At 41.0% G+C, this 25,495-nt stretch overlaps 1 protein-coding gene across 4 annotated transcripts in view; it reads right to left on the bottom strand.

The window, feature by feature from the left end:
* Positions 1–25,495, bottom strand: part of LOC143038110 (histone-lysine N-methyltransferase eggless-like) — a 230,375-nt gene that overhangs the window by 171,314 nt on the left and 33,566 nt on the right. For all 4 annotated transcript variants that reach the window (XM_076207097.1, XM_076207101.1, XM_076207099.1 and 1 more), the window contains one exon: positions 12,932–13,105. In XM_076207097.1, the coding sequence (XP_076063212.1) occupies positions 12,932–13,105 (174 nt within the window). The remainder of the gene's footprint in view (positions 1–12,931; positions 13,106–25,495) is intronic.

Raw genomic sequence — 25,495 nt, 5'->3', positions numbered from 1 at the left:
TCCATCTAATCCAGGTGACTTACCTGCTCTCATCATTTTAATAACTGCTTTTACCTCATCTTTCCTTATTTCTCTTCCATTTTCCTCATTCATCACCGTCATTTACTTTGTACTTTCTACTAACACTACCTTCCCCTCCCTATCCTGCTCCACATTTAGCAACTCCCTAAAATACTCTGCCCATCTTTCTCTTACTGCCATCTCTTCCATTATCATCTCTCTATCTTTTACCTTTTCTTCTCTACTTGATTTGCCTCCCCTTCATCCCTTAATTTCCTTCTAAAACATCTTCTTTATTACTTTAAAAAAATTCTGTCATACTCTTACCCCATTTCACGTCTGGTCTCCTCTTTGCCTCCTTTCTTATGCTTTCCTACTCTTCTCTTTTCTGTACCTCTCATATGATTCTCTCATCCTATTTTGTAACCAATCTGTGAATTCTTGTTTCTTCTCTTCTACAACCTTCTTTGCTTCATCATCCCACCACTCACTACCCTTCCTTCTAATTCCTCACATCCTCCTTGTTCCACACACAAATTTTGCACACCTTGTGACTCCCTCCTTGCAACATTCCCACTCCTCCTCCACTCTGGCTGATGCTATATTCTATACACCAAGAGCATTTTCCACCTTACAATGGAGGTAGCCAAGACAAAGGTATATACTACTTCCATCCACCACCCTTTTCCCCTCTCTCATTTTAACTACTCATGAATGATGGGTTATCCCTGTATCCTGCCCATTGCCCTGAGTCAGAAGCAATATAGCAAGACAGTACATCCACAGCAAGGTTGCTTCACTTAATCGGCAACCTCCCCCTCCATCCCCTCATGGTAAAAAAGAGGGGGGGGGGGAGAAATCCCTTCAGGCTGTGTCAAGTGGATCAAAGGGTGAAACAAACAAGGTTATCATAGTAAGACAACAAGGGCAGAACTCGCAGTAATGGATTTAAATTGGGCAAATTTAAATTTAAGAAGGAAATAGGAAAGAATTGGTTTACCAATAAGGTGGTCAATGAATAGAGACTTAGTAATCATGTAGTGAATGCTGACACTATCGGTTGTTTTAAGAAATGGTTAGACAATAACAGGTGGTAATAGACATGGAACTGCCTTGCAGTCTCCTTCATTCTTATGTTCTTATGCACCGCCCATTCCCCACCCCTCCCTTCCTTACATAACAGTATCCTTTACACACTGTCACTCTAATGCCAAATAGTTCAATTTAGCTGAAGGATCAAATTTCGAAGATACTTTTTGTTTTATTAACCGAGTCCTCATTTTGTTTTGAGTCTATCCCTCATCTCAATGAAATCATCTTACATTAGCCAAGAAAACATCCAACACTGTGGTACCTTTCTTATCAAAGGGACAACCACAAAACTTAACCTTTTTGATATGATATGCCTATGTAAATGTCATGAGGTGAGAGTTTGTAGTTGTAGCTAAGTGACCCCCAAATTCTGTGAACTGGCTTCATCATGTTTTCTGTGTTTATTATTACTCAGTATGAAAGAGAATGAGTAATACATCAGTGACTTCATATTTTATAATGCAAGTAGTATGATCCAGCATACATTAGGCATTTGATGCTGTGTGCAAGAATTTGACTCATACTGAAGAGGTCAAGAGTCTGGCAGCGTCCAGAATAAATTAAAATGCACTCTATGGTATGGAAGGGATTAAGTGAGAGAGAGAGAGAGAGAGAAAAAAAAAAAAAAAAAAAAAAAAAAAAAAAAAAAAAAAAAAAAAAAAAAAAAAAAAAAAAAAAAAAAAAAAAAAAAAAAAAAAAAAAAAAAAAAAAAAAAAACTATTTTCAAATTCTCTTGATCATTTACTACAAATTTTTCCTAACAGATCTCTATGTGCTGGTCAAATAATATGCATTCTACACTGCCATCTATTAATTATTATTGATCTATTTTCTAACTTATTCCTATTTATTTTTTCCTATTTCCCACTTTTCTCCATTTTCTTTAACCATCTCCATCCCCTGACATTCACCTCTCGCACCACCCCATCTATGTATTGATTGAACCACCAGGGCGATATAACACATCCCTGTCGAAGTCCCACCTTTACTTCAAACCATTCACTCTCTCCATTTCTAATCCTAACACAAGCTCTACTACTCTCGTAAAAACTATTGACTCCTCTGATCCCGCTACAAGCAGGATCAGAGGAGTGATTGAGGAAGTTAGTGACAGAGTTTGAGAAGGTGTGTGAAAGAAGGAAGCTGAAGATAAATGTGAGCAAAAGGTGATGAGATATACAAGGGGAGAGAGTGACAGCATGCTGGAAGTGAGCATAATGGGATAAAGATTGGAGAAAGTGGATAGTTTTAGATACTTGGGTGTGAATGTGGCAGGAAAGGGAGGAGTGGGGGTGGAGGTAGAATGTAGATTGAGAGAAGTGAGTAAAGGAGATGTGGGTCTTTGTAAGTGCATATGGGCCTGGCAGTGAGAAGAGTGTAGAAGAAAGGGAGGCCTTTTGGATAGATTTAAATGAGTGCATAGAGGATTTAGGGAGAAATGTCAATGTAATAGTACTGGGAGACCTTAATGCTAGGGTAGGAAATGGTCCAATTGATGGAGTGGTTGGGAAATGTGGAGTTCCAGTAAAGAATCGTAGTGGAGAGTTGATGATGGAAATGTGTCTAGAAAGAGAGTTGATGATAGCAAATACAGTGTTTCGGAAGAAAGTCAAGCATAAGTACACATGGGAGAGGGTGGTGGATGGAAGGGTGGTAGATCGAGCGTTGATGGATTATGTAGTAGTAAATAGGACTATGATAGGAAGAATTAAGGATGTACATGTGCGAAGGGGAGAGGGTGGGGGAATATCAGATCATTTTCTGGTGGAAGGTAAGTTGAAAGTGGAGGATAGATGGAGAAAGAGGAAAGGGACAAAAGGTAGGGAGGTGCTTAGAGTGAACTCTTTAAATGAAAAGGAAAAGGAGAAGGAGTACAAGAAGAAGCTGAAGGAGGAGTGGGAGGGAGTGAAGGATAGAGTAGATCTAGGTGTGGAGGAGGAATGGGGATGGTTCAAGGAGGGAGTCACAAAGTGTGCAAAGATGGTGTGTGGAACAAGAAGGACAGGAGGAAATAGAGGGAAGGGTAGTGAATGGTGGGATGAGGAAACAAAGAAGGTTGTAGAAGAGAAGAAGCGAGCTTTCACAGATTGGTTACAAAATAGGACGAGGGAGTCATATGAGAGGTACAAAGAAAAGAAAAGAGAAGTAAAGCAAAAGGTAAAGGAGGCAAAGAGGAGAGCAGATGTGAAGTGGGGTAAGAGTATGACAGAAAATTTTGAAAGCAATAAAAAGATGTTTTGGAAAGAAATTAAGAGAGGAAGAGGAGGCAAATCAAGTAGAGAAGAAAAGGTAAAAGGTGCAGATGGAGAGATGATAATGGAAGAGAAGGCAGTAAGGGGATGATGGGCAGAATATCTTAGGGAGTTGCTAAATGTGAAGAAGGATAGGGAGGGAAAGATTGTTGCAGTGGGAAATGCTAAGAAAATGACCGTGATGAGTGAGGAAAATGGAGGAGAAATAAGGAAGAATGAAGTGAAGGCAGTTGTTAAGATGATGAAAGCAGGTAAGGCACCTGGTCTGGATGGATGCCATGCAGAATGTCTAAAAAAAGAGGTACAGTGATGGTGGACTGGCTGGTGAGGTTATTTAATGTTTGCTGGAGAGAGGGTAGAGTGCCGGAGGACTGGAGGAGTGCCTGTATAGTTCCACTTTACAAGGGAGAAGGGGAAAAGTGTGAATGTAGTAGTTACAGAGGGATTAGCTTGTTAACCCCTTCCATACGGTGCCGCATACGTAGGCGGCATGAGGAGCAAGTGGATACGTGAGGCTGCCATATCGGCGTCTTGATTATATTTATTGTAGTTGCCCCTGCGTAATGATATATTCTCTAAACTGTCTTCATCACATTTTCTATGGTTATCAAAATTCAGGGATGAAAGAGAGAACGATTGATATAAGCGGTGACTATATTTTATGATCCGAGTATTATTACGACACATCGTACGTCTGGCAGCTAATGCTGCCCGTGAGATTTTGGCCCGTACTGAAGCGGTTAAGTGTAGTTGGGAAGGTTTATGGGAGGATCTTGATTGAGAGGATTAGGAGAGGAACAGAGGGAGTAATTGGTGAGGAACAGTGTGGATTTAGGACAGGTAGAGGTTGTGTAGGTCAGATCTTTGTGGTAAGACAAATATGTGAGAAAGCTGTAGGAAAGGGGAAGGATGTTTTTGGGGCTTTTATGGATCTGGAAAAGGCTTACGATAGGGTAGACAGAAAGGCACTGTAGGAGGTTATGCAGATATATGGAATAGGAAGAAAGCTTCTAGGAGCTGTCAAGAGTTTTTATGAGAGTAGTAGAGCTTGTGTCAGGATTAGAAATGGAGAGAGTGAGTGGTTCGAGGTAAAGGTGGGACTTCGTCAAGGATGCGTTATGTCGCCCTGGCTGTTCAACTTATACATGGATGGGGTAGTGTGAGAGGTAAATGCAAGGGTAGTGGGTCAGGGAATGGAGATGGTTAAAGAAAATGGAGAAAAGTGGGAGGTGAGGCAGCTGTTGTTTGCGGACGACACTGCGCTTGTGGCAGGATCGGAGGAGGGATTGAGGAAGTTGGTGACAGAGTTTGGGAGAGTATGTGATAGAAGAAAGCTAAAGATAAATGTGGGTAAAAGTAAGGTGATGAGATGTACAAGGGGTGAAAGTGGCAGTAGACTCGAAGTGAGCATTAATGGAGAGTGACTGGAGGAAGTGGATAGTTTTAGATACTTGGGTGCAAATGTGGCAGGAAAAGGTGGAGTGAAGGTGGAGGTAGAATGTAGATTGAGAGAAGCGAGTAAATGCCTTGGTGGATTCAAGAGTGTAATGAGGAATAGACATTTGGGAATGGATGCGAAGAGGAGACTGTATGAAGGAGTGATTGTGCCAACACCACTGTACGGGGCAGAAACATGGAACATAAGAGAGGAAGAGAGGAGTTTGAATGTGTTTGAGATGAGGTGTCTGAGAAGTATGATGGGGGTTACTAGGCTAGATAGAGTGAGAAATGAGGAGGTGAGGAGAAGAACGGGGGTGGAAAGGGAGTTGGGAGATAGGGTTGATGAAAGAGTATTGGGATGGTTTGGACACATGGAAAGAATGAGTGAAGAAAGACTAGTAAAAGAGGTATGGAAGGCAGATGTGGAGGGAGTGAACATGAGGGGACATCCTAGGATGAGGTGGATGGATGGGGTAAAGGGGGCTTTGGGGAAGAGGGGAATGTCTGTTGAGGAAGGAAGGGAGAGGACAGAAGACAGGGGTGAATGGAGAATGGTTGTATATGGATGATGTTGTGATGCATGAGGTGGACAAGGTGTGAGGTAGTATGTGTGAGCAAAATTTGACGCAGCCCAAAGGGATTTCTCCCCGTCTTCTCCTTTTATGCATGGGGGGACGGAGAGGGGGGGGGGTCACCGATTTAATGAAGCAGCCTTGCTGTGGATGTGCTGTGTCTTGCGACACTGCTTGTGACCCAGGGCAGTGGACAAGGTGCAGGGATGACCCATCATCCAGGAGGTGCTAAGATAAAAGGGAGCGTGGAGTGTATTCAGGGATGGAATGGGTGGGAATGATTTTATGCCTTTTCTTTTTTGGCTACCTCCCTTGTAAGGGGGAAAAATCCTTGGTATATGTATGTATATATTGGTACTATATTTGCATCTTTCCAATCTTGTGGCACCTTTCCCTCTTTGAGTGAGAAGTCAATTATCTTGTATAGCTTATCTCTCAGTTCATCTATACACTCTTTCAGTATCCAATTTGCGATTCCATCTGGTCCATGCGATTTCCTGACATCTAGGTTTTTTATCTGGTCTCTTATTTCTTTTTGTGTTATCTTTATTTCTTTAATCGTGGGTGATCTTTTTTGTTGTCCATCTTCCCAAGATTGTGAGCTCTCAATTGTAAAAACAGATCTAAAATGTTTGATCATATCTTCTGCCATCTCTGTGTCATCTATATATTCTTTATCTCCTTCATGCAATTTCACTATTTCATGTTTATCCTTTAGTTTTTCATTTATATATCTGTAAAGAGTTTAGGTTGGTCCTTACATTTGTTTATAATATCTGTTTTCATAATTCTTTTCCCATACATATATTCACATATTCGTTCGTAAGTTTTATATATGTTTGCCATTTGGATGATTTTTTTTTTTTTTTTTTTTTTTATCTTTTTTTCCATTTTTTTCCAGGCTTTGTCTCTCTTGTCTCTAGCCTCACTACACCTTTTGTTAAACCAACACTTTATGTAAATCTCTTTTTGTTTCTTTTTTGGTACATATTTGTTAATTCCTTCCTTGTACTTTTCTTTCAACATGTTCCATTTGTCTCCCATCTTTGTTTCCTCTTTAGAGAATTTATCCCAATTTGTGTTTTGGAAAATTTTCTTAGTTTAACAAAATCCGTTTTGTTGTACAGGAGTCCCTCAAATAACGCAGATTCGAATAACACGGATTCAATCATACACGGATTTTATTTCAAAACCACCTCAAATGTAGAGAACTGTTTTAAAATTCGCGCTGAGTCGGGCACGCATACGCACACACACGGCAACATCGCAAACATTTGTGGTGACTGCTTTCTATTTTACCATATACAGTCGATCCTCATATAACGCAGTCATTATGTACACTGGGAACTGCTCAAACAAGGGTGTGGGGTGAGGGGATAGCCGTGGGTGGCTGCCTGCGGTTACGTGTCAACCTCTGGGTACTGATGCAGGAGGGAGGGAGGGGAGGAGAGGGGGAGTAGGGGGTGGTAGGGGGGGTAGCCAACAAGCTTTAGCTTGTTGCTTCCACCACCTGCGCCGTGCTATCGTGAAATTTTACCGCCCTAACCTGTTGAAGTGTAATGTTTCTTTCGTTTGGAACACAACTAATAAGTCTGATAATGACTGCGCTTGTCGTGTCTTAATTTCTCTTATGAGGTTCTTGTTGTTACTGGCGGTGGTGGTTTGGGAGATCAAAAACAGACATATACACGCTTACACACGTGTAGACACACACACGTAGACACATGTTAAACAACCAGTGTATGTTGTGAATGTGCATGCGTGTACACAAAAATACGAACACAGACACACACACGTACATGCTTACTTGTACATGTGAACACAGACACATACACGCACACACACACACACATACGCCACATACACACACACACACACGTGTATACGCCACATACACACAATGTATATACGCCACATACACACACATGTATATACGCACAAACACATACATATGCCACAAACGCCACATACATACACCACATATACGCGCACACACGTACACATACACATACATACGGTTCTCGGTATTTAATATGGAGAGTCAGCATACTTGGATTTGGTCATACACAGTAATTTCAGGAACCTAACCCCCGCATTATTTGAGGGACTCCTGTACATTAATCTTCCTTCTCTGTGTTTATCATTCCTGTCTACATTGTTCTGTTCTTTTAATTCAAACTCTATTAGTATATGGTCACTCTTTCCAACTGGTGTTTTATACTCCATTTTGTTCACAATATCTGGTTCAGAAGTTAATATTAACCCCTTCCATACGGTGCCGCACACGTAGGCGTCATGAGGAGCAAGTGGATTCGCGACGCTGCCATATCGGCGTCTTGATTATATTTATTGTAGTCGCCCCTGTGTTTTTACATTCTCCCAAATGCGCCCTTAATCCCATTCTCTGTGGTTTTCAAAATTCGCGGGTGAAAGAGAGAACGATCGATATAAGCGGCGACTATATTTTATGATGCGAATATTATTTCGTTACGTCGTACGGCTGGCATTGGCTGCTGCCCGCGAGATTTAAGTCCCGTATTGAAGTGGTTAAGTCTAGTTTCAACAGTTCCTCATTGTTTCTATATCTAGTATTTTCCTTAACCCATTGCGTTAGGGTGTATTCAATGGTCATATCCAGTAGAATGTTGCTCTAAAGTTCATCTACCCCTTTAACTATCATTTCTTCCCAGATTATGTCTTTTGCATTAAAATTGCCCATGATTACTATGTTTCCACCCTCTTTCAGTAACTCATTTAGCATAATCATTGTGTCTTCCAACAATTTGGAATGTTCGCTATCCGACCACACATGTGTTTTTGGTGGTACATACACTGCTACAAATATTCTGATTTTCATCTTTTTGTTTGCAATTTTGATCATAATTAATTCTACATTGCCTTGGCCTTCAATAATCTTTGTCACATTTAGACCATTTTTGGTCAATATCATGACTCCTTCTCCCTGCTTTTCTGTTCAATTTTTCACCCAGTGGTTGTATAGACCATGTCCCACTATGCTTGTTGATAGAGGTCCTTTCAATTTTGTCTCTACTATTCCCATGTCAGGTTTTTCTGTTTCTAGATAGTCATTTAGTTCGTTGATTCAAGAGACCATGCCATTGATATTTCTGTATGCTGCTTTTAGTTTCTTATTTTCTTTTCTTTTTTGGTTTAAGTTTCCATTTTTTGATGTACCATTTTTTCAGTCTCAAGTCCAGCACTCTCCAAAAAACCTCGTTTTTTTCCACCTCTGTTTTCCTCTCATCTCTAACATTGGCTTCAATTCTGAGAGCTTGGTCTTTCTCTTTTTCCTTGTCACTCATTTCCTTTTGTATCCATATATGTTTGAATTTCTCGCTGTTTGCCAGCTTAACTGCTTTCGATAATACCTCCTTGGCTATCATTTGGGTTTTTAGTTTTATTTTTAAAGGTCTATGTTTTTTTCTTTTGAATATTTGCTTATTATATGGATTTCATAGATTTCTTAATAAAAATTTTGCCCTTCATCCTGTATTTCTTTCAGAATATCCTTAGCTATTTCCTTCTCCTCCTTTTCTCTCTGGTATCTATACATATCATGTTTTTCCTGGATACCATGGACCACAATGCACTTACCTTTGTCAACTGTATCTTTCACCCAATTTTCCTTTTCTTTAACCACTTCACTACGGGACTTAAATCTCGCGGGCAGCAGCCAATGCCAGCCGTACGACGAGTCGTAATAATACTCGCATCATAAAATATAGTCATGGCTTATATCGATCGTTCTCTCTTTCACCCGTGAATTTTGAAAACCACAGAGAATGGGATTAAGAGCAGATTAGAGAGAATGTAAAAACACAGGGGCGACTACAATAAATATAATCACGGCGCCGATATGGCAGCGTCACGAATCCACTTGCTCCTCATGACGCCTACGTGTGCGGCACTGTATGGAAGGGGTTAATTACTTTCATAACTGTTTCTTTTGTATTAACCTAGTTGTAATATACGGGAGGGGAGCTATGCTCGTGGTGACCCGTCTTTGTATCTCTCCGCATCAAGTTTTATTTTAAAATCTTGTATAGTGTTTGCACATAGTGTTTTGTTGTCTAATTTGTTCCATGTATTTATCGCTCTGTGTGGGAAACTGTTCATTTTCAAGTTTTTTCTATAACTATCCTTTTTCAGTTTTTTTCCGTGTCGTCTCGTTTTACCGTTGTCCCACACTAACAAGTCGTTCCTGTCTAAAACTTCCATTCCTTTCATTATTCTGTAGATAGTCAGCAAATTTCCTCTTTCTCTTCTTTGTTCCAGGGTTGATAGATTCAATTAGTTTGGCGAGAGTCGGTACTAGTTTGGTTGTCGCTCTTTGTAATCTTTCTAGTTTCTTAATATTCTTTTTGGTACTGGATGTCCAAAGTGATGCTGCGTACTCAAGTTTTGGTCTTATTAGTGTAGTTAGTATTTTCTTTATCATTTCTTCATCCATATAAGCAAATGCCACTTTGATTGACCTCAATAAGTTGTAGGTTTCTCCGAATATTTTATTTATATGCTTATCTGGTTTCATGTCCTTTCCAATCATCACTCCAAGATCTTTTTCCGAGTTTGCTTTTTTTTTCTTCCCCAATTCTGTAATCTTTTGCTATTCTGTTTTTACTCTTTCCAAATTCCATTATACTGCATTTCTGTATATTAAATTTTACTTTCCACTTTTGAGTCCAATTCCAGATCGTGTCCAGATCTTGTTGCAATGAATTGCAGTCCTCTTCGTTTTTACCTTCTTTAGTAATTTTGCATCATCTGCAAAGAAATTCATATAGCACTCCACGCCTTCATTCATGTCATTAATGTATACAGTGAACATGATCGGGGCCAGTACTGATCCTTGCAGGACACTGCTTTTTACTTCTTCCCAGTTGGAGAATTTTGCTCTAATTACAACTCTCATTTTCCTCCCAATCAGGAAGTCTTTCATACATTCCAATAATTTTCCTCTGATGCCACCATTTGACTCTATCTTATCTACTAGTTTCCTATGAGGTACCTTATAGAATGCCTTTTGCAGGTCCAGAAAAGCACAGTCCGCCCATCCATCTCTTTCCTGTATTATGTCTATTAATCTTGAGTAAAAGCAGATCAAATTTGTTGTACATGATCTCCCTTGTCTGAATCCAAATCTATTTGGATTCAGTATAGATTTTTCTTCCAGGTATTTAACCCATCTGTTTTTGCTATTGTGCTTGTTAGTGAGACCGGTCTGTAGTTAGATGGATCTTCCTTATCACCTCCCTTATAAATTGGTACAAGTTTGCCTTCTTCCAGTCCAATGGCACTTTTCCTTCTTTAAGTGAGAATTTAATTATATTATATATTTTGTCAGTTAATTCTTCCATACATTCTTTCAGTATCCAGTTTGCAATTCCGTCTGGGCCATGTGATTTTCTGACATCAAGGGTTTTAATCTGGTCACTGATTTCTTTTTGTGTTACGTTTATTTCTTTCATTGCTGGGGATAATTCTCTCTCTCTTTCTACACTGTTAGGCGAGTTTTCTATTGTGAATACTGATCTGAAGTGGTTGTTCATAATTTCAGCCATTTCCAGTTCTTCTGTATATTCCTTTTTATCTTGGTGCAGTTTTTCTATTTTTTGTTTGTTTTTCAGTTTTCCATTTACATACTTGTAAAATAGTTTGGGTTCTTCATACATTTGTCTATTATCTTTTTTTCGTAATTTCTCTTTTCATCTCTGCGTATTTTTACATATTCGTTTCTTAGTTTGATGTATGTTTGCCATTTGCTTGGTTTCTTATCTCTTTTCCATTTTTTCCAAGCTTTGTCTCTTTTGTGTTTTCCTCCATCTGCTTTAGTACTATTTCTCTAAAACATATATTTTTATTTTCCTGTTCTTGTTTCCATTGATCTTTTATTTCAATGAGGTCTGTTTCTTTGATTAACTCTTCCACCTTTCCGGTCACCACTTGTAATTGCTCTTTCACCTCCTTTTTCAGTTTATGATTTTTATTTTTGTCTTCATTTTTTATTCTCTCATTTTCTCTTTTTAGGATTTCAATTTCACTCTTTATGTCACTTAGTTCTTTGATCGTTTGCTCATTACTCTTATTCAAAGTAATCAATTCTCTATGTACAGCTCGATAGTCCAATTTTAAATCTATAATTTCTTCCATTAAGTAATTTATTTCACCATTTCTTAATGCATTACTATATCTAATTTCTCTATCTATATCTAAGTTTTTTCCTATTTCACCTGGGTTTCTTTGAAACCCTGAGAAAAAGTTACTTTCCCACCTTTGGTTTTTCCTTGGAGTATCAATTACACAAGGGCATTTAGGAATGACACCTCTAGGACTTTCCACTATACTTACGTCTAATCTTCTTTTTGTCGGTTTGTTTGTTATTCTTTCTTCTTTATCTTTCTCCATTTTGCCAAAAACTATACTTATTTTAAGAACTGGAAAAAACTTTTACTGGTCATACAAATACCATAGTTCACCCATCTGTACAATAACAACTGGTTTCCTTTGTTGGTGACGAAACCGCTAGAAGGAGTGATTGTGTTGACAGCACTGTATGGGGCAGAAACATGGAACATAAGAGAGGAAGAGAGAAGGAGTTTGAATGTGTTTGAGATGAAATGTCTGAGAAGTATGATAGGGGTTACTAAGCTGGATAGTGAGAAATGAGGAGGTGAGGAGGAGAACAAGGGTGGAAAGGGAGTTGGGAGATAGGATTGATGAAAGAGTATTAGGATGGTTTGGACACATGGAAAGAATGAGTGAAGAAAGATTAGTAAAAGAGGTGTGGAAGGCAGAGGTGGAAGTAGTGAATATGAGGGGCCGTCCTAGGATGAGATGGATGGATGGGGTAAAAGGGGAATTATGAGAGTAATATCTGTTGAGGAAGGATGGGAGAGGACAGAAGATAGGGGTGAATGGAGAAGGGTTGTGTATGGATGATGCTGTGTTGCATGGGGGGAGTGGGTGGGGGATGGGGGGTGAGGAAGTTTGTATGAGAAATAAATTGACACAGCCTAAAAGGATTTCTCCCCGTCTTCTCCTTTTCTTCAAATTAATGAAGCGGCCTTGTTGTGGATGTGCTGTGTCTTGCGACACTGCTTCTGGCACAGGGCAGTGGACAGGATGCAGGGGTGACCTGTTATCCAGTAGGTGCCAAGATGGGGGGGAGGGAGGGAGGAGGGGGAGTATGTAGGGGATGGAATGGGTGGGAATGGTTTCTATGCCTTTTTCTTTTTGGCTACCCCCTGTGTAAGGGGTAAAAAAGCCTTTGGTATATGTATGTATTTTTTCCTATGTTGGATGCTCATTGGCCGAGCGGGTTAGGGCACCATTACTTGTGGCGAAGGTCGAGATGATGGTGATTCAAATCCTGCTTGGGGTGAGTTGAATTAAGGGTATTTTTCATTAAATTCCACACTACAAAGTCTACTGTAAGGGGTACTGTCATAGCATCCTGATAGGGGGGAGTTTGTGACATTAAACCAAATCATCATAATTTATTCCTATGTTATCATTCAGTTTGTATCCCCACAACCAAATTCCTATAATACTTACCTTACCATCTGTTCTCAAGACCTCCATCACCCAAGCTGCTACCCAGCGAGCAAAGAGAGATATTTTGACACACAGGACAGGTGTATTGGGCTGCAATTCTGGGCGAGCTAGTGCAGCTATAGGAGGCAGATGCACTGCACTGTTCACTGGTGTTTCATCAATGATATCAGAATGCTGGAAGTATGAAAATATCAATCAGTCACATACTTATAGGAAGAACTGGGTGAAGTATGCACCTGTGACATTCTCTCCATCATCAGGAAGTGGTCAAGTCAAAGCATACATCTCTACCTAAACACCCTCCCACCATAATGTTTGGGTCCAATGAAGTGCAGCAAGGCCAACATCCCCCACATCTTTATTATACATATCTCACCCCTCATCTACTTATCCATGGAGCCAGAGCAGAAAGCACCCCTTTGGGCTACATTATTTATTCATCCCTTAACAACATCTTCCCTACTCAACTGACACACCAAATATTTCCAAAGCTCTTTACATTCCCTCCATACATCTGAAATATGAAAACATACATTAGTGATCCATGAATCACTTTTACGTTGGATTGGATGAAAGAAATTGAGAAAGACAAAATCATTAAAACATCCATGGGCAAAGCCCAACACATACTGTGACACTACAATAAAAGTCATTTATCTAACTCCTTCTGTCCATAGTACTCCTAAACTGAATAAAATACTTAAATCTATTTGTTGCCCAAGTCTCTTATGCAGAAGACCCATAAGTTACAGGTAACCAGCACTATCCACTGGATTGGCCCATATATCACTCAATGAACAGATATTGTGTTGTTATTTATGTATGGCTACAGCAGAACAATGTAGGATGAGATGTTCATTGTCTTCTGTGTAATGATTGCATCAGAGGTAGTTTGTTTTTGTGGCTAAGCCAAGTCTGTGTTAGTATTCTTCTAAAGCTGGATGGTAGCCTAACTGCAGTCATGCTAGTGTGGTTCTTGCTTGCTGTGGGAGGAATTTCTCTGTAATGCCCTCTGGGGGGATTTGGTGTAGGGAGTGTGGTGGTTGGTTTTGGAGTGCCTGTTTTATGATGTGAGTGTGTATGTGCTTTTGTATGGAAGTGTTGTGTCATGTGGGTGGTACACTGGAGTAATGTTTTTTTCTGAGTTCAGTTGGTTGTGCCTGTACAATGTAATGAGATGGATGGATGAAATTTATGGGTTCTTGCAAACCTGGCACTGCCATGTTGCACCAGGAAGAGGCTACTCTGCCTATCAGGAAAAAGATGGAAAATATGTGAAATGTACCATCCTTCAAATGGGATCCCATCAACACAGTCACAAAGCAACACCACATCTCCACCTCCACAAGGAGATGCAACTCTGGAGGGGCCAGTGCCTGGTCTCTGGATCAGGGGCAGAAATTCACTCAATTCTCCTTTCACTCCCTATCAACCTATCTTCCCCCACTCTTTTATTTCCATTTTTCACATATGTCAGTACTTTGGTGCCTGCCCTCCCATTTCTCCTTCTAACCAGACTTAAGCCCCTGTCACACATTCAAGATTCTTGTCAAACATTGTGAATTTGAAAAACTGGAAGATGACTTTGCTTACAATATTTTAGATATCCCTAAAGACAATTATGTTTCTAATATTCTTATAGGTTTAACTTCTTTTAGTTCATCATTTTGCTTCTAAATATATGTTGCAAAGATTGTGACCTGAGTTGTTTCTACTTAAACAAACTCACTTGAGTTGTGTATATGTGACAGGGGCCTTGGAAATAAATCCAGGACCATACACTTATTCTATATGCACAAAACCTAAGTTTCTCACACACATCTATCAAATGCCACACATATTACACATGGTCCACTTTACATGCGCCACACTCACCAAACTGGTGTACAAAGAAATAATGCTAAAGACACCACACATCAACACACACACTAAACATTGCAAATAAATATCAACATTATCATAAACATTCAGTACTGCTTCAATTCCTTCATAAACATAACATTACATATGGCACTACTGCAGTAATCTATCACCAAAGACCACACTACATAATATTTAGGGAAGACAACAATAAACACATAGGAGGACCTATAGCACTTCACACACCAGCATACAGTCTTTGCATTAATCTCCAGATACTTATTTATCATGACATTTTACACTCCCCCAAGACAATTATCATCTATTACCTGCTACATATTATGTCCCTAAGTAAAACTATCCACTTCCTGTAGCCTCTCATTTTGGACTTATTTCCAACTCATTGCTGTCCTAATCCCTTGTACATCTCATCACCTTACTTTTCTTCACATTTTCTTTCAATTTTCTCTGCTTACATACACTCCCAAACTCCACCACTAACTGCCATAGACTTTCCACTGCCTCAGTCACATAAATAGAGTCATTTGCAAACAATTAACTCATCTCCCATTTCCCTCCACTTTTATATTTACCTTCTGTACCAACCCATAAGATGTGCAAAGATGATGTGTGGAACAAGGAGGATGGGAGGAATTAGAACGAAGGGTTGTGAGTGATGAGATGAAGCAAAGAAGGTTGTAGAAGAGAAGAAATAAGCATTCAGAGATTGGTTGCAAAATAGGATAAGAGAATTGTATGAGAGGTACAATGAACAGAGAATTCAACCATAAGATAAAGGAGGCAAAAAGGTGAGTAGATGTGAAATGGGGTAAAAGTATGACATAAATTTTAGGAAATAATAAAAAGATATTTTGGAAGGAAATTAAAGAGAAGAGGAGGTGAATCAAGTAGAGAAGAAAAGGTAAAAGGTACAGATGGAGGGATGATAATGGAAGAGATGGCAGTAAAAGGAAGATGAGCAGAGTATTTTAGGGAGTTGCTAAATGTGAAGGAAGATAGGGAGGGAAAGGTGGTTGCAGTGGGAAGTGCTAAGAAAACAACAGTGATGACTGAGGAAAATAGAGGAGAAATAAGAAAAGATGAGGTGAAAGCAGCTATTAAAATGATGAGACCAGGTAAGGCACCTGGGTTAGATGGGTGTCATGCGGAGTAACTAAAAACAGGAGGTACAGTGATGGTGGACTGGCTGGTGAGGTTATTTACTGTCTGCCTAAAGGAGGGTAGTGTGCCAGAGGACTGGAGGAGTGCCTGTATAGTTCTGCTTTACAAGGGAAAAGGGGACATGTGTGATTGTAGTATAGGCAATTCACTCAAAGAATATCAGTCAATCCTATGTTTTTGGTTGTTGTTGTCGTTCCCTAGACTGTCTGTCCGAGCAGTCCCGTCTCCCCAAGGAATGCTACAGACGAGACTGGGTTTTCCCACAAATCCTTAATAGAGTGTATGTTGTGTTGTTTGCATGCATGATTGTGTATAATGCAGTCTTCCATTATGTGTTGTATGGTATGAGGTGAAGTGTTACATCCTGGGCAGCTGTTCACAATGTAGTCATCCAGCCTCTTCTGGTAGCTTAGGAGTGCTGGGTGGTGGCCGCACCGCAGTCTGGCCAAGTGGACTCTGTCCTTTCGTGGGAGAGAGGATTCAGAAGGGTGGATATCAGGGGGTCTGGCATGCAGCAGTGTGTTGTCTTTCAGTGTGTTAATGGAGCGGTGAGTGATATGATTATGAATATGTTTCCGGAGGCTGGTATTTGGAGGTTGTGGAGGAAGAGAAGAGAGTATTTGTGCGTAATAAAGGTCTTTGGGTGTTGTTTTAACCACTTCACTCCAGACTTAAATCTCGCGGGCAGCAGCCAATGCCAGCCGTACGACGTGTCGTAATAATACTCGCATCATAAAATATAGTCACCGCTTATATCGATCGTTCTCTCTTTCACCCGCGAATTTTGAAAACCACAGAGAATGGGATTCAGGGCACATTTGGGAGAATGTAAAAACACAGGGGCGACTACAATAAATATAATCAAGACGCCAATATGGCAGCGTCGCGAATCCACTTGCTCCTCATGACGCCTACGTGTGCGGCACCGTATGGAAGGGGTTAATGTTTCTTGGTGTGTGTGGGTGTTCTGCTATGTAGTGTAGCGGGTGTGATGTGTTTGTGGTGGCTGCGGCAAGTGTTTGTGTGCCTCTCTTGTCGAGGTGGTCCTTCACTTTGAGGACTTTTGTTTCATGGTGTAAATGGTCTGTTGGTGTTGTATTTGTGCAACCTGTAATTGTTTTTAGGGCTTTGTTTTGTATGATTTGAAGGATGTTGTGGTGTGTCTCACTGAGATTAGGAGCCCATGCAGGACCAGCATAATTCAACACTGAGCATATGCATTGTTTGTATATTGTTATATTAGTTTCTTTGTTTTGTCCAAATGTTGTTCCAGTGATTGACTTAAGTGCGTTAAGTCTAGGTGTGCATTTGTTTTTTATGTTTGTGATGTGTTGTTTGAAAGACATGGATGTATCGTATGTTACACCAAGAATTTTCGGTGTGTTTGTGTGTGGTATTAGAGTGTTGTTGATGTAGAGATGAGGTATGTATTTGTGTTCTTTTGTCCAGTTGATGAGAAGTGTTGCTGTAGATTTGGTTGGAGCTATTTTGAGTCTGTTTGTGATGAACCATGTGTTGAGTGTATCAAGGTATGGCTGGATTATTTCTGCAGCTTTGTCTGTGTTACAATGTGTGCATTTGATTGTTATGTCGTCTGCGTAGGAAGAGATTTGTATTTCTGAGTTGTCTGGTGAGGGTAAGTGATGCATGTATAGATTAAATAGTGTGGGGGATAGAACTGAGCCCTGTGGTACTCCATTCTTAATGTTTCTGATGTGCGATGATTGGCCATTATATGACACGTAAGCATTCCTACCTGCCAGATAATTGGCCAGCCATCTTTTGGTGTTATTGTGCATGTCTGTGTTATATATTTTATTTGTTAGGTTGTGGCGGGGGATAGCATCAAAAGCTTTACTAATGTCTAATGTTATGAGAAGTGTTCTGTGGTGGGGCCTATCTGAATTGATGCCATCTAAAATTCTTTGTGTGAGGTTTATCAGAAGAGTGTTTGTGGAGTGTAGTGGCCTAAAACTGTGTTGTGAGTCAGCAAGGGGAATATGTGGTGTGACAAGTTGAAGTATTAGGCGTTCAATGACTTTAGAGGGGGTGCAGAGAAGTGTGATTGGGCGGTGCGATGTTGGGATTGTTGGGTCTTTGTTCGGTTTTGGAATGGTGATTATTTTACCATGCTTCCAGATGTCGGGTATAGTGTTGTGTGAATAGCTGTAGTTTGCAATGTTTGTGAGTGCGTGTATACCTTGTGGTCCAATGTGTTTTAGGTGGATGTTGCTTATGTTATCAGGGCCACAGGCAGATGAGTGCTTGAGACTATGTATTATGAGTTTTGTCTGACTGTCTATGAAGGGTATATAGTCTGAGTCTGTGGGAAAGTCTTTCTTACGTCGAATGGTGCGTCGGTCGTCAGGGTGAGAAGTGAGATGGCTTGTCTGTGCAAAATGATGTATGAGTGCGTTTGCTTGTTGTCTGTTTGAGGATAGATTATCCGTTGTTGTGATTATTGCTGTTGTGATTATGGCTGTTGTTGTGTTGTGTTGTGTTGTTATTGTTGTTGTGATTATGGCTGTTCAACTTATACATGGATGGGGTGGTGCAAGAGGTGAATGCAAGGGTAGTGGGTCAGGGATTGGAGATGGTTAAAGAAAATGGAGAAAAGTGGGAGGTGAGCCAGCTGTTGTTTGCGGACGACACTGCGCTTGTGGCAGGGTCAGAGGAGGGATTGAGGAAGCTGGTGGCAGAGTTTGGGAGAGTATGTGATAGAAGAAAGCTAAAGATAAATGTGGGTAAAAGTAAGGTGATGAGACGTACAAGGGGTGAAAGTGGCAGTAGACTGGAAGTGAACATTAAGGGAGAGCGACTGGAGGAAGTGGAGGTAGAATGTAGATTGAGAGAAGTGAGTAAATGCCTTGGTGGTTTAAAGAGTGTAATGAGGAATAGACATTTGGGAATGGATGCGAAGAGGAGACTGTATGAAGGAGTGATTGTGCCAACAGCACTGTATGGGGCAGAAACGTGGAACATAAGAGAAGAAGAGAGGAGTTTGAATGTGTTTGAGATGAGGTGTCTGAGAAGTATGATGGGGGTTACTAGGCTGGATAGAGTGAGAAATGAGGAGGTGAGGAGGAGAACAGGGGTGAAAAAGGATTTGGGAGATAGGGTTGATGAAAGAATATTAGGATGGTTTGGACACATGGAAAGAATGAGTGAAGAAAGACTAGTAAAAGAGGTATGGAAGGCAGATGTGGAGGGAGTGAACATGAGGGGACGTCCTAGGATGAGGTGGATGGATGGGGTGAAGGGGGCTTTGGGGAAGAGGGGAATGTCTGTTGAGGAAGGAAGGGAGAGAACGGAAGACAGAGGTGAGTGGAGAATGGTTGTATATGGATGATGTTGTGATTGCATGAGGAGGAATGGGCGGGGGGGTGTGGGGGGTAGTACGTGTGAGTAAATTTTGACGCAGCCCGAAGGGATTTCTCCCCGTCCTCTCCTTATATGCAAGGGGGGACGGAGAGGGGGGGTCGCCGATTAAATGAAGCGGCCTTGCTGTGGATGTGCTGTGTCTTGCGACGCTGCTTCTGACCCAGGGCGGTGGGCAGGGTGCAGGGATGACCCGTCATCCAGGAGGTGCTCAGATGAGAGGGAGGGTGGGAGGGGTGTGGAGTGTATTTAGGGATGAAATGGGTGGGAGTGTTTTTATGCCTTTCCCTTTTTGGCTACCTCCCTTGGAAGGGGGAAAATGCCTTGGTATATATATGTATGTATGTGATTATTGCTGCGTGAGAGCGTGTAGTGTTACTGTTGGATAGTGTAATGCTGTTGAGTGTTTTGTACAATTTGCTGGTGTTTGTTTTGTGATCAAGTGCATTGATAAAGTTTTGCCAATTTTGTGTTTTTTGTTCGTGTATTTTATTAGCAATCACAGTGTTTAGTGTTTGTATTTGGTCTGCTCTATGCAGGTGGCACTGATCCCCAAGAGGAGCTACGCCTGCCTTGGGGAGTACCACAATTCTATATTTTTGGTTGGCAGCCCTGCTCACACTTACCCCGCTGAACTGGCTGAAACCTCAAGTTTCCTTAAAATATATTGACATTTCTTCACTCAGCTTAGAGACCATACAAGTTACACAAATTTCATGTACATCTAGGGATGAAGCAGTCCTTGTTCACATATTTCAAAGCTTTCCATCTCAATAATGCAAAGAAAGTAATTATAGCAAGTATAACATGCAGCCAATACCCCGTCTGGGGTATTGGCTGCATGTTATTGTGGCAAAGTAGCGTGCAGTTGATACTTTAGGGTCTATATGGGGTGCCCCTATGGACCAGAGCCACACATTATTTTGTCTGTGATAGAGCAAGACTCTATTCATACAGAAATGATGACACTTTTATTATACTATGACTGTCCCTCAGTTATGCTGTCCCCCAACCCTTTGTTACTGTCCTGTACCATTTCTCTAAATATTCATTTCCTTTTTTTGCCTGCCCTGTGGTGGGGGAAAAGAATGCTATCACCAAGTCTTCCCACTTGAGTTGTAAGAGGTGACAAAAAATGGGACAGGGGATAGGATTAAGAGTCCTACTACCTGTAGCCCCAAAGGGGACATTCCTAAAAAAAGTGAAGGCATAAGAGGGTCTAGGAGTTTTCCAACCAGTACCCTAAGGTTTGGGTCTTTTAATGTGTGTGGATGTGGTACAGATGAGAGTAAAAGGGAAGCGGTAGGCAGTATGTTTATGAGAAGAAAGATGGACGTGCTGGCTTTGAGTGAAATTAAATTGAAAGGGAGGGGCGAGTGTTAGTTTGGGAGTGCAGCTGGGAGGTTCTCAGGAGTGAAGAGGGGACGAGGGAGAGAAGGGGTGGCTATACTAGTAAGTGAAGAGATAGGTAAGCGTGTAGTGGAGTGGAAGGAGGTTTCATCAAGGTTGATGTGGATGAAGGTGAAGCTGGGAAGGGAGATGTGGGTTTTTTTAGTGCGTATGGGCCTGGTAGTGAGAAGAGCATAGAGGAAAGGGAGGCTTTTTGGATAGATATAAATGAGTGTATAGAGGGATTAGGGAGAAATGTCAATGTAGTTGTATTGGGAGACCTTCATGCTAGGGTAGGAAATGAACCAATAGATGGAGTGATTGGGAAGTATGGAGTTCCAAGTAAAAATTGTAGTAGAGAACTGATGGTGGAGATGTGTCTTGAGAGAGAGTTGATGATAGCAAATACAGTGTTTAGGAAGAAAGTCAAGCATAAGTACACATGGGAGAGGGTGGTGGATAGAAGGGTGGCAGAGAGTTAATGGACTATATAGTGGTGACCAGGAGTATGGTAGGAAGAGTTAAGGATGTACATGTTCTAATGGAAAGAGAGTGGGGGAATATCAGATCATTTTCTGGTGGAAGGTAAATTGAGAGTGGAGAATAGGTGGAGAAAGAGCAAAAGGGGAGCAGGTAGGGAGGTACTTATAGTGAACTGTTTAAATGAGGAAGAAAAGGAGAAGGATTGTAAGAAGCTGAGAGGAGTGGGAGGGAGTGAAGGATAGAGTAGAACCAGGAGTGGAGGAGGAATGGGGATAGTTCAAGGAGGGAGTCATAAGGTGTACAAAGATGGTGTGTGGAACAAGGAGGGTGGGAGAAAATAGAAGGAAGGGTAGTGAGTGGTGGGATGAGGAAGCAAAGAAGGGTGTACAAGAGAAGAAGCAGGCTTTCATAAATTGGCTACAAATTAGGATGAGGGAATTGTATGAGAAGTACAAAGAGAAGGGAAGTTAAGCATAAGATAAAGGAAGCAAAGAGGAGAGCAGATGTGAAATGAGGTAAGAGTATGACAGGAAATTTTTAAAGTAATAAAAAGATGTTTTGGAAAGAAATTAAAAGAGGAAGAGGAGGTGAATCAAGTAGAGAAGAAAAGGTAAAAGGTGCAGATGGAGAGATGATAATAGAAGAGAAGGCAGTGAGAGGAAGGTGGGCAGAGTATTTTAGGGAGTTGCTAAATGTGAAGGAAGATAGGGAGGGAAAGCTAACTGCAGAGGGGAACGCTAAGAAAATGAGAGTGATGAGGGAGGAAAATGGAGGAGAAATAGGGAAGGATGAAGTGAAAGCAGCTGTTAAGATGATGAGAGCAGGTAAGGCACCTGGGTTGGATGGATGCCATGCAGAATGTCTGAAGAAAGGAGGTACGGTTATGGTGGACTGGCTGGTGAGGTTATTTAATGTTTGTTTAACCCCTTCCATACGGTGCCGCACACGTAGGCGTCATGAGGAGCAAGTGGATTCGCGACGCTGCCATATCGGCGTCTTGATTATATTTATTGTAGTCGCCCCTGTGTTTTTACATTCTCCCAAATGCACCCTGAATCCCATTCTCTGTGGTTTTCAAAATTCGCGGGTGAAAGAGAGAACGATCGATATAAGCGGTGACAATATTTTATAATGCGAATATTATTACGTTACGTCATACGGCTGGCATTGGCTGCTGCCCGCGAGATTTAAGTCCCGTACTGAAGTGGTTAAGAGGGGGTAGAGTGCCGGAGGACTGGAGGAGTGCCTGTATAGTTCCGCTTTACAAGGGAAAGGGGGACAAGTGTGAGTGTAGTAGATTCTGAGGGATCAGTTTGTTGAGTGTAGTTGGGAAGGCTTATGGCCTGGTTTTAATTGAGAGGATTAGGAGAGGAACAGTGTGGTTTTAGGACAGGTAGGGGTTGTGTAGATCAGATTTTTGTGGTAAGACAGATATGTGAGAAAGCTATAAGAAAAGGTAAGGATGTATTTTGGGCTTTTATGGATTTGGAAAAGGCTTAAGAAAGGGTAGACAGAAAGGCACTGTGGGAGGTATTGCAGATATATGGGATAGGAGGAAAGCTATTAAGAGCAGTCAAGAGTTTTTACGAGAGTAGTAAAGGTTGTGTTAGGATTAGAAATGGAGAGATTGAATGGTTTGAGGTAAAGGTGGGACTTCATTAGGGATGGGTTATGTTGCCCTGGCTGTTCAATCTATACATGGATGGGGTGGTGCGAGAGGTGAATGCACGGGTAGTGGGTCAGGGGTTGGAGATGGTTAAAAAAAAAGGAGAAAAGTGGGAAATAAGCCAGTTGTTGTTTGCTGACAACACTGCACTTGTAGCAGGATCAGAGGAGGGATTGAGGAAGTTAGTGACAGTTTGAGAAGGTGTGTGAAAGAAGGAAAATGAAGATAAATCTGGGCAAAAGTAAGGTGATGAGATGTACAAGGGTAGAGAGTGACAGCAGGCTGGAAATGAGCATTAATGGAGAGAGACTGGAGGAAGTGGATAGTGTTAGATTCTTGGATGCAAATATGGCAGGAAAGGGAGGAGTGGGGGTGGAGGTAGAATGTAGATTGAAAGAAGCAAGTAAATGCCTTGGTGGATTAAAAAGTGTAATGAGAAATAGACATTTGTGAATGGATGCTAAGAGGAGGTTATATAAAGGAGTGATTGTGCTGACAGCACTGTATGGGGCAGAAACATGGAACATAAGAGAGGAAGAGAGAAGGAGTTTGAATGTGTTTGAGATGAGGTGTCTGAGAAATATGATGGGGGTTACTAGGCTGGATAAGAGTGAGAAATGAGGTGGTGAGGAGGCGAACAGGGGTGGAAAGGGAGTTGGGGGATGGGGTTGATGAAAGAGTATTAGGATGGTTTTTACACATGGAAATAATGAGTGAAGAAAGACTAGTAAAAGAGGTGTGGAAGGCAGAGGTGGAAGGAGTGAATATGAGGAGGCATCCTAGGATGAGATGGATGGATGGTGTAAAAGGGGCATTACAAAAGAGAGGAATGTCTGTTGAGGAAGGACGGGAGAGGACAGAAGATAGGGGTGAATGGAGAAGGGTTGTGTATGGATGATGCTGTGATGCATGAGGGGATGTGGGAGGAAGTATGTATGAGATATATACTGATGCAACCCGAAGGGATTTCTCCCCGTCTTCCCCTTTTCTGCATGATGGGATGGAGAGTGGGGGTCACTGAATTAATGAAGCGGCCTTGCTGTGGATGTGCTGTGTCTTGCAACACTGCTTCTGACCCAGGGCAGTGGACAGGATGCAGGGATGACCCATCATCCAGGAGGTGCCAAAATGAAAGGGTGGGAGGAGGGTGGAGGGGAATGGAGTATATAGGGGACGGAATGGGTAGGAATGGTTTCTATGTCTTTTTCTTTTTGGCTACCCTCCATGTAAGGGGGGAAAAAGCCTTTGGTATATGTATGTATAAGATAAGGAATATTATTCTAATGTTTATACAGCATTTTACTTATTATCACTGTTCAGTCATTATAAGGTTGGTTGTAGAATTTAACATGTCTTCTGTGATATAAAATAGTCATATGACTGTGCTTTCACATATCCCATAGTGACACAAAAAAGAGAAAATGAAAGGTTTATATGATTATCTTTTGATACTAGATTGGTGGGAAGCACCTCAACCAGGGTGCCGTATCGACTTGGACGTTGGGCACCATGGGGCTTGATTCCTGTCTGCACATGGCTCTTCTTATGAAGATGGCATTTGTTATTTCTTTCCCTACAGATGTCCTTAATCCGTCTACATATTTTCTGTGTGGTCTTCCTCTTCCCCTCTTTCCTTCTATTTTTCCTGTTAGGTACGTATGTTCTAATTGTTGTTTTCTCATGATATGTCCTACAAAGTGTAACTGTCTTTTCCTGATAGTTATTTCCCTCTGTGTTCTTATCTGCTGCAGTATTTCTTCGTTTGTTTTAAATTCTGTCCATGAAATTTTCAGCATCCTTCTCCAAATCCACATTTCTACTGCTTTTATCCTGTCCTGCATTTGTTTACTATTTGTCCAAGTTTCATATCCATATAATACTGACCAAGTGTAACATTTTACAAATTCTTTTCTTGTTCTCATGTTAATTTTATTGTTGGTTACAAAGTATTTAATTTTGTTGAAATTATTTTTTGTTATGGCTATCCTTCTCTTTGTCTTTGTTGCTTTTCCCATCCCAAGTTAACATGCTTCCTAGGTAATTGAAATGGTCCACCTGTGTCAATATTCTTTCTTCTACTTGAATTCTTACCCTTGGACATTCTTGTTTTTTTTATCATTACCATCACTTCTGTTTTCTTTTTATTCACTTTTAGACCTCTGTTTCTACTTGCTTCTACTAGTGCTGTAACCAATTCCAATTCTGCGAGTAACACAGTATCGTCTGCGTATCTAATATAATTGAGATTTCTTCCTCCTATTGTACTCCTTTTAGAAGGTAAATATCTCTCATGATTATCTCACTGTATAAATTAAACAGGTCTGGTGATATTACACATCCCTGTCTTATGCCTCTTTCAATCTTTTGCCAATCAGACAATTCTTCTCCTATTTTCATTGCTGCTTCTTGCTTCCAATAGAGATTTGTGATTAACCCCTTCCATACGGTGCCGCATACGTAGGCGGCATGAGGAGCAAGTGGATACGCGAGGCTGCCATATCGGCGTCTTGATTATATTTATTGTAGTTGCCCCTGCGTAATGACATACTCTCTAAAGTGTCTTCATCACATTTTCTATGGTTATCAAAATTCACGGGTGAAAGAGA

Source organism: Oratosquilla oratoria, chromosome 23 (assembly GCF_046742065.1).
Source record: "Oratosquilla oratoria isolate Oo_2021 chromosome 23, ASM4674206v1, whole genome shotgun sequence".
Taxonomy (NCBI): Eukaryota; Metazoa; Arthropoda; class Malacostraca; order Stomatopoda; family Squillidae; genus Oratosquilla; species Oratosquilla oratoria.
The sequence above is the reverse complement of the archived record's forward strand: the minus strand, read 5'-3'. Positions and strand labels throughout refer to the sequence as shown.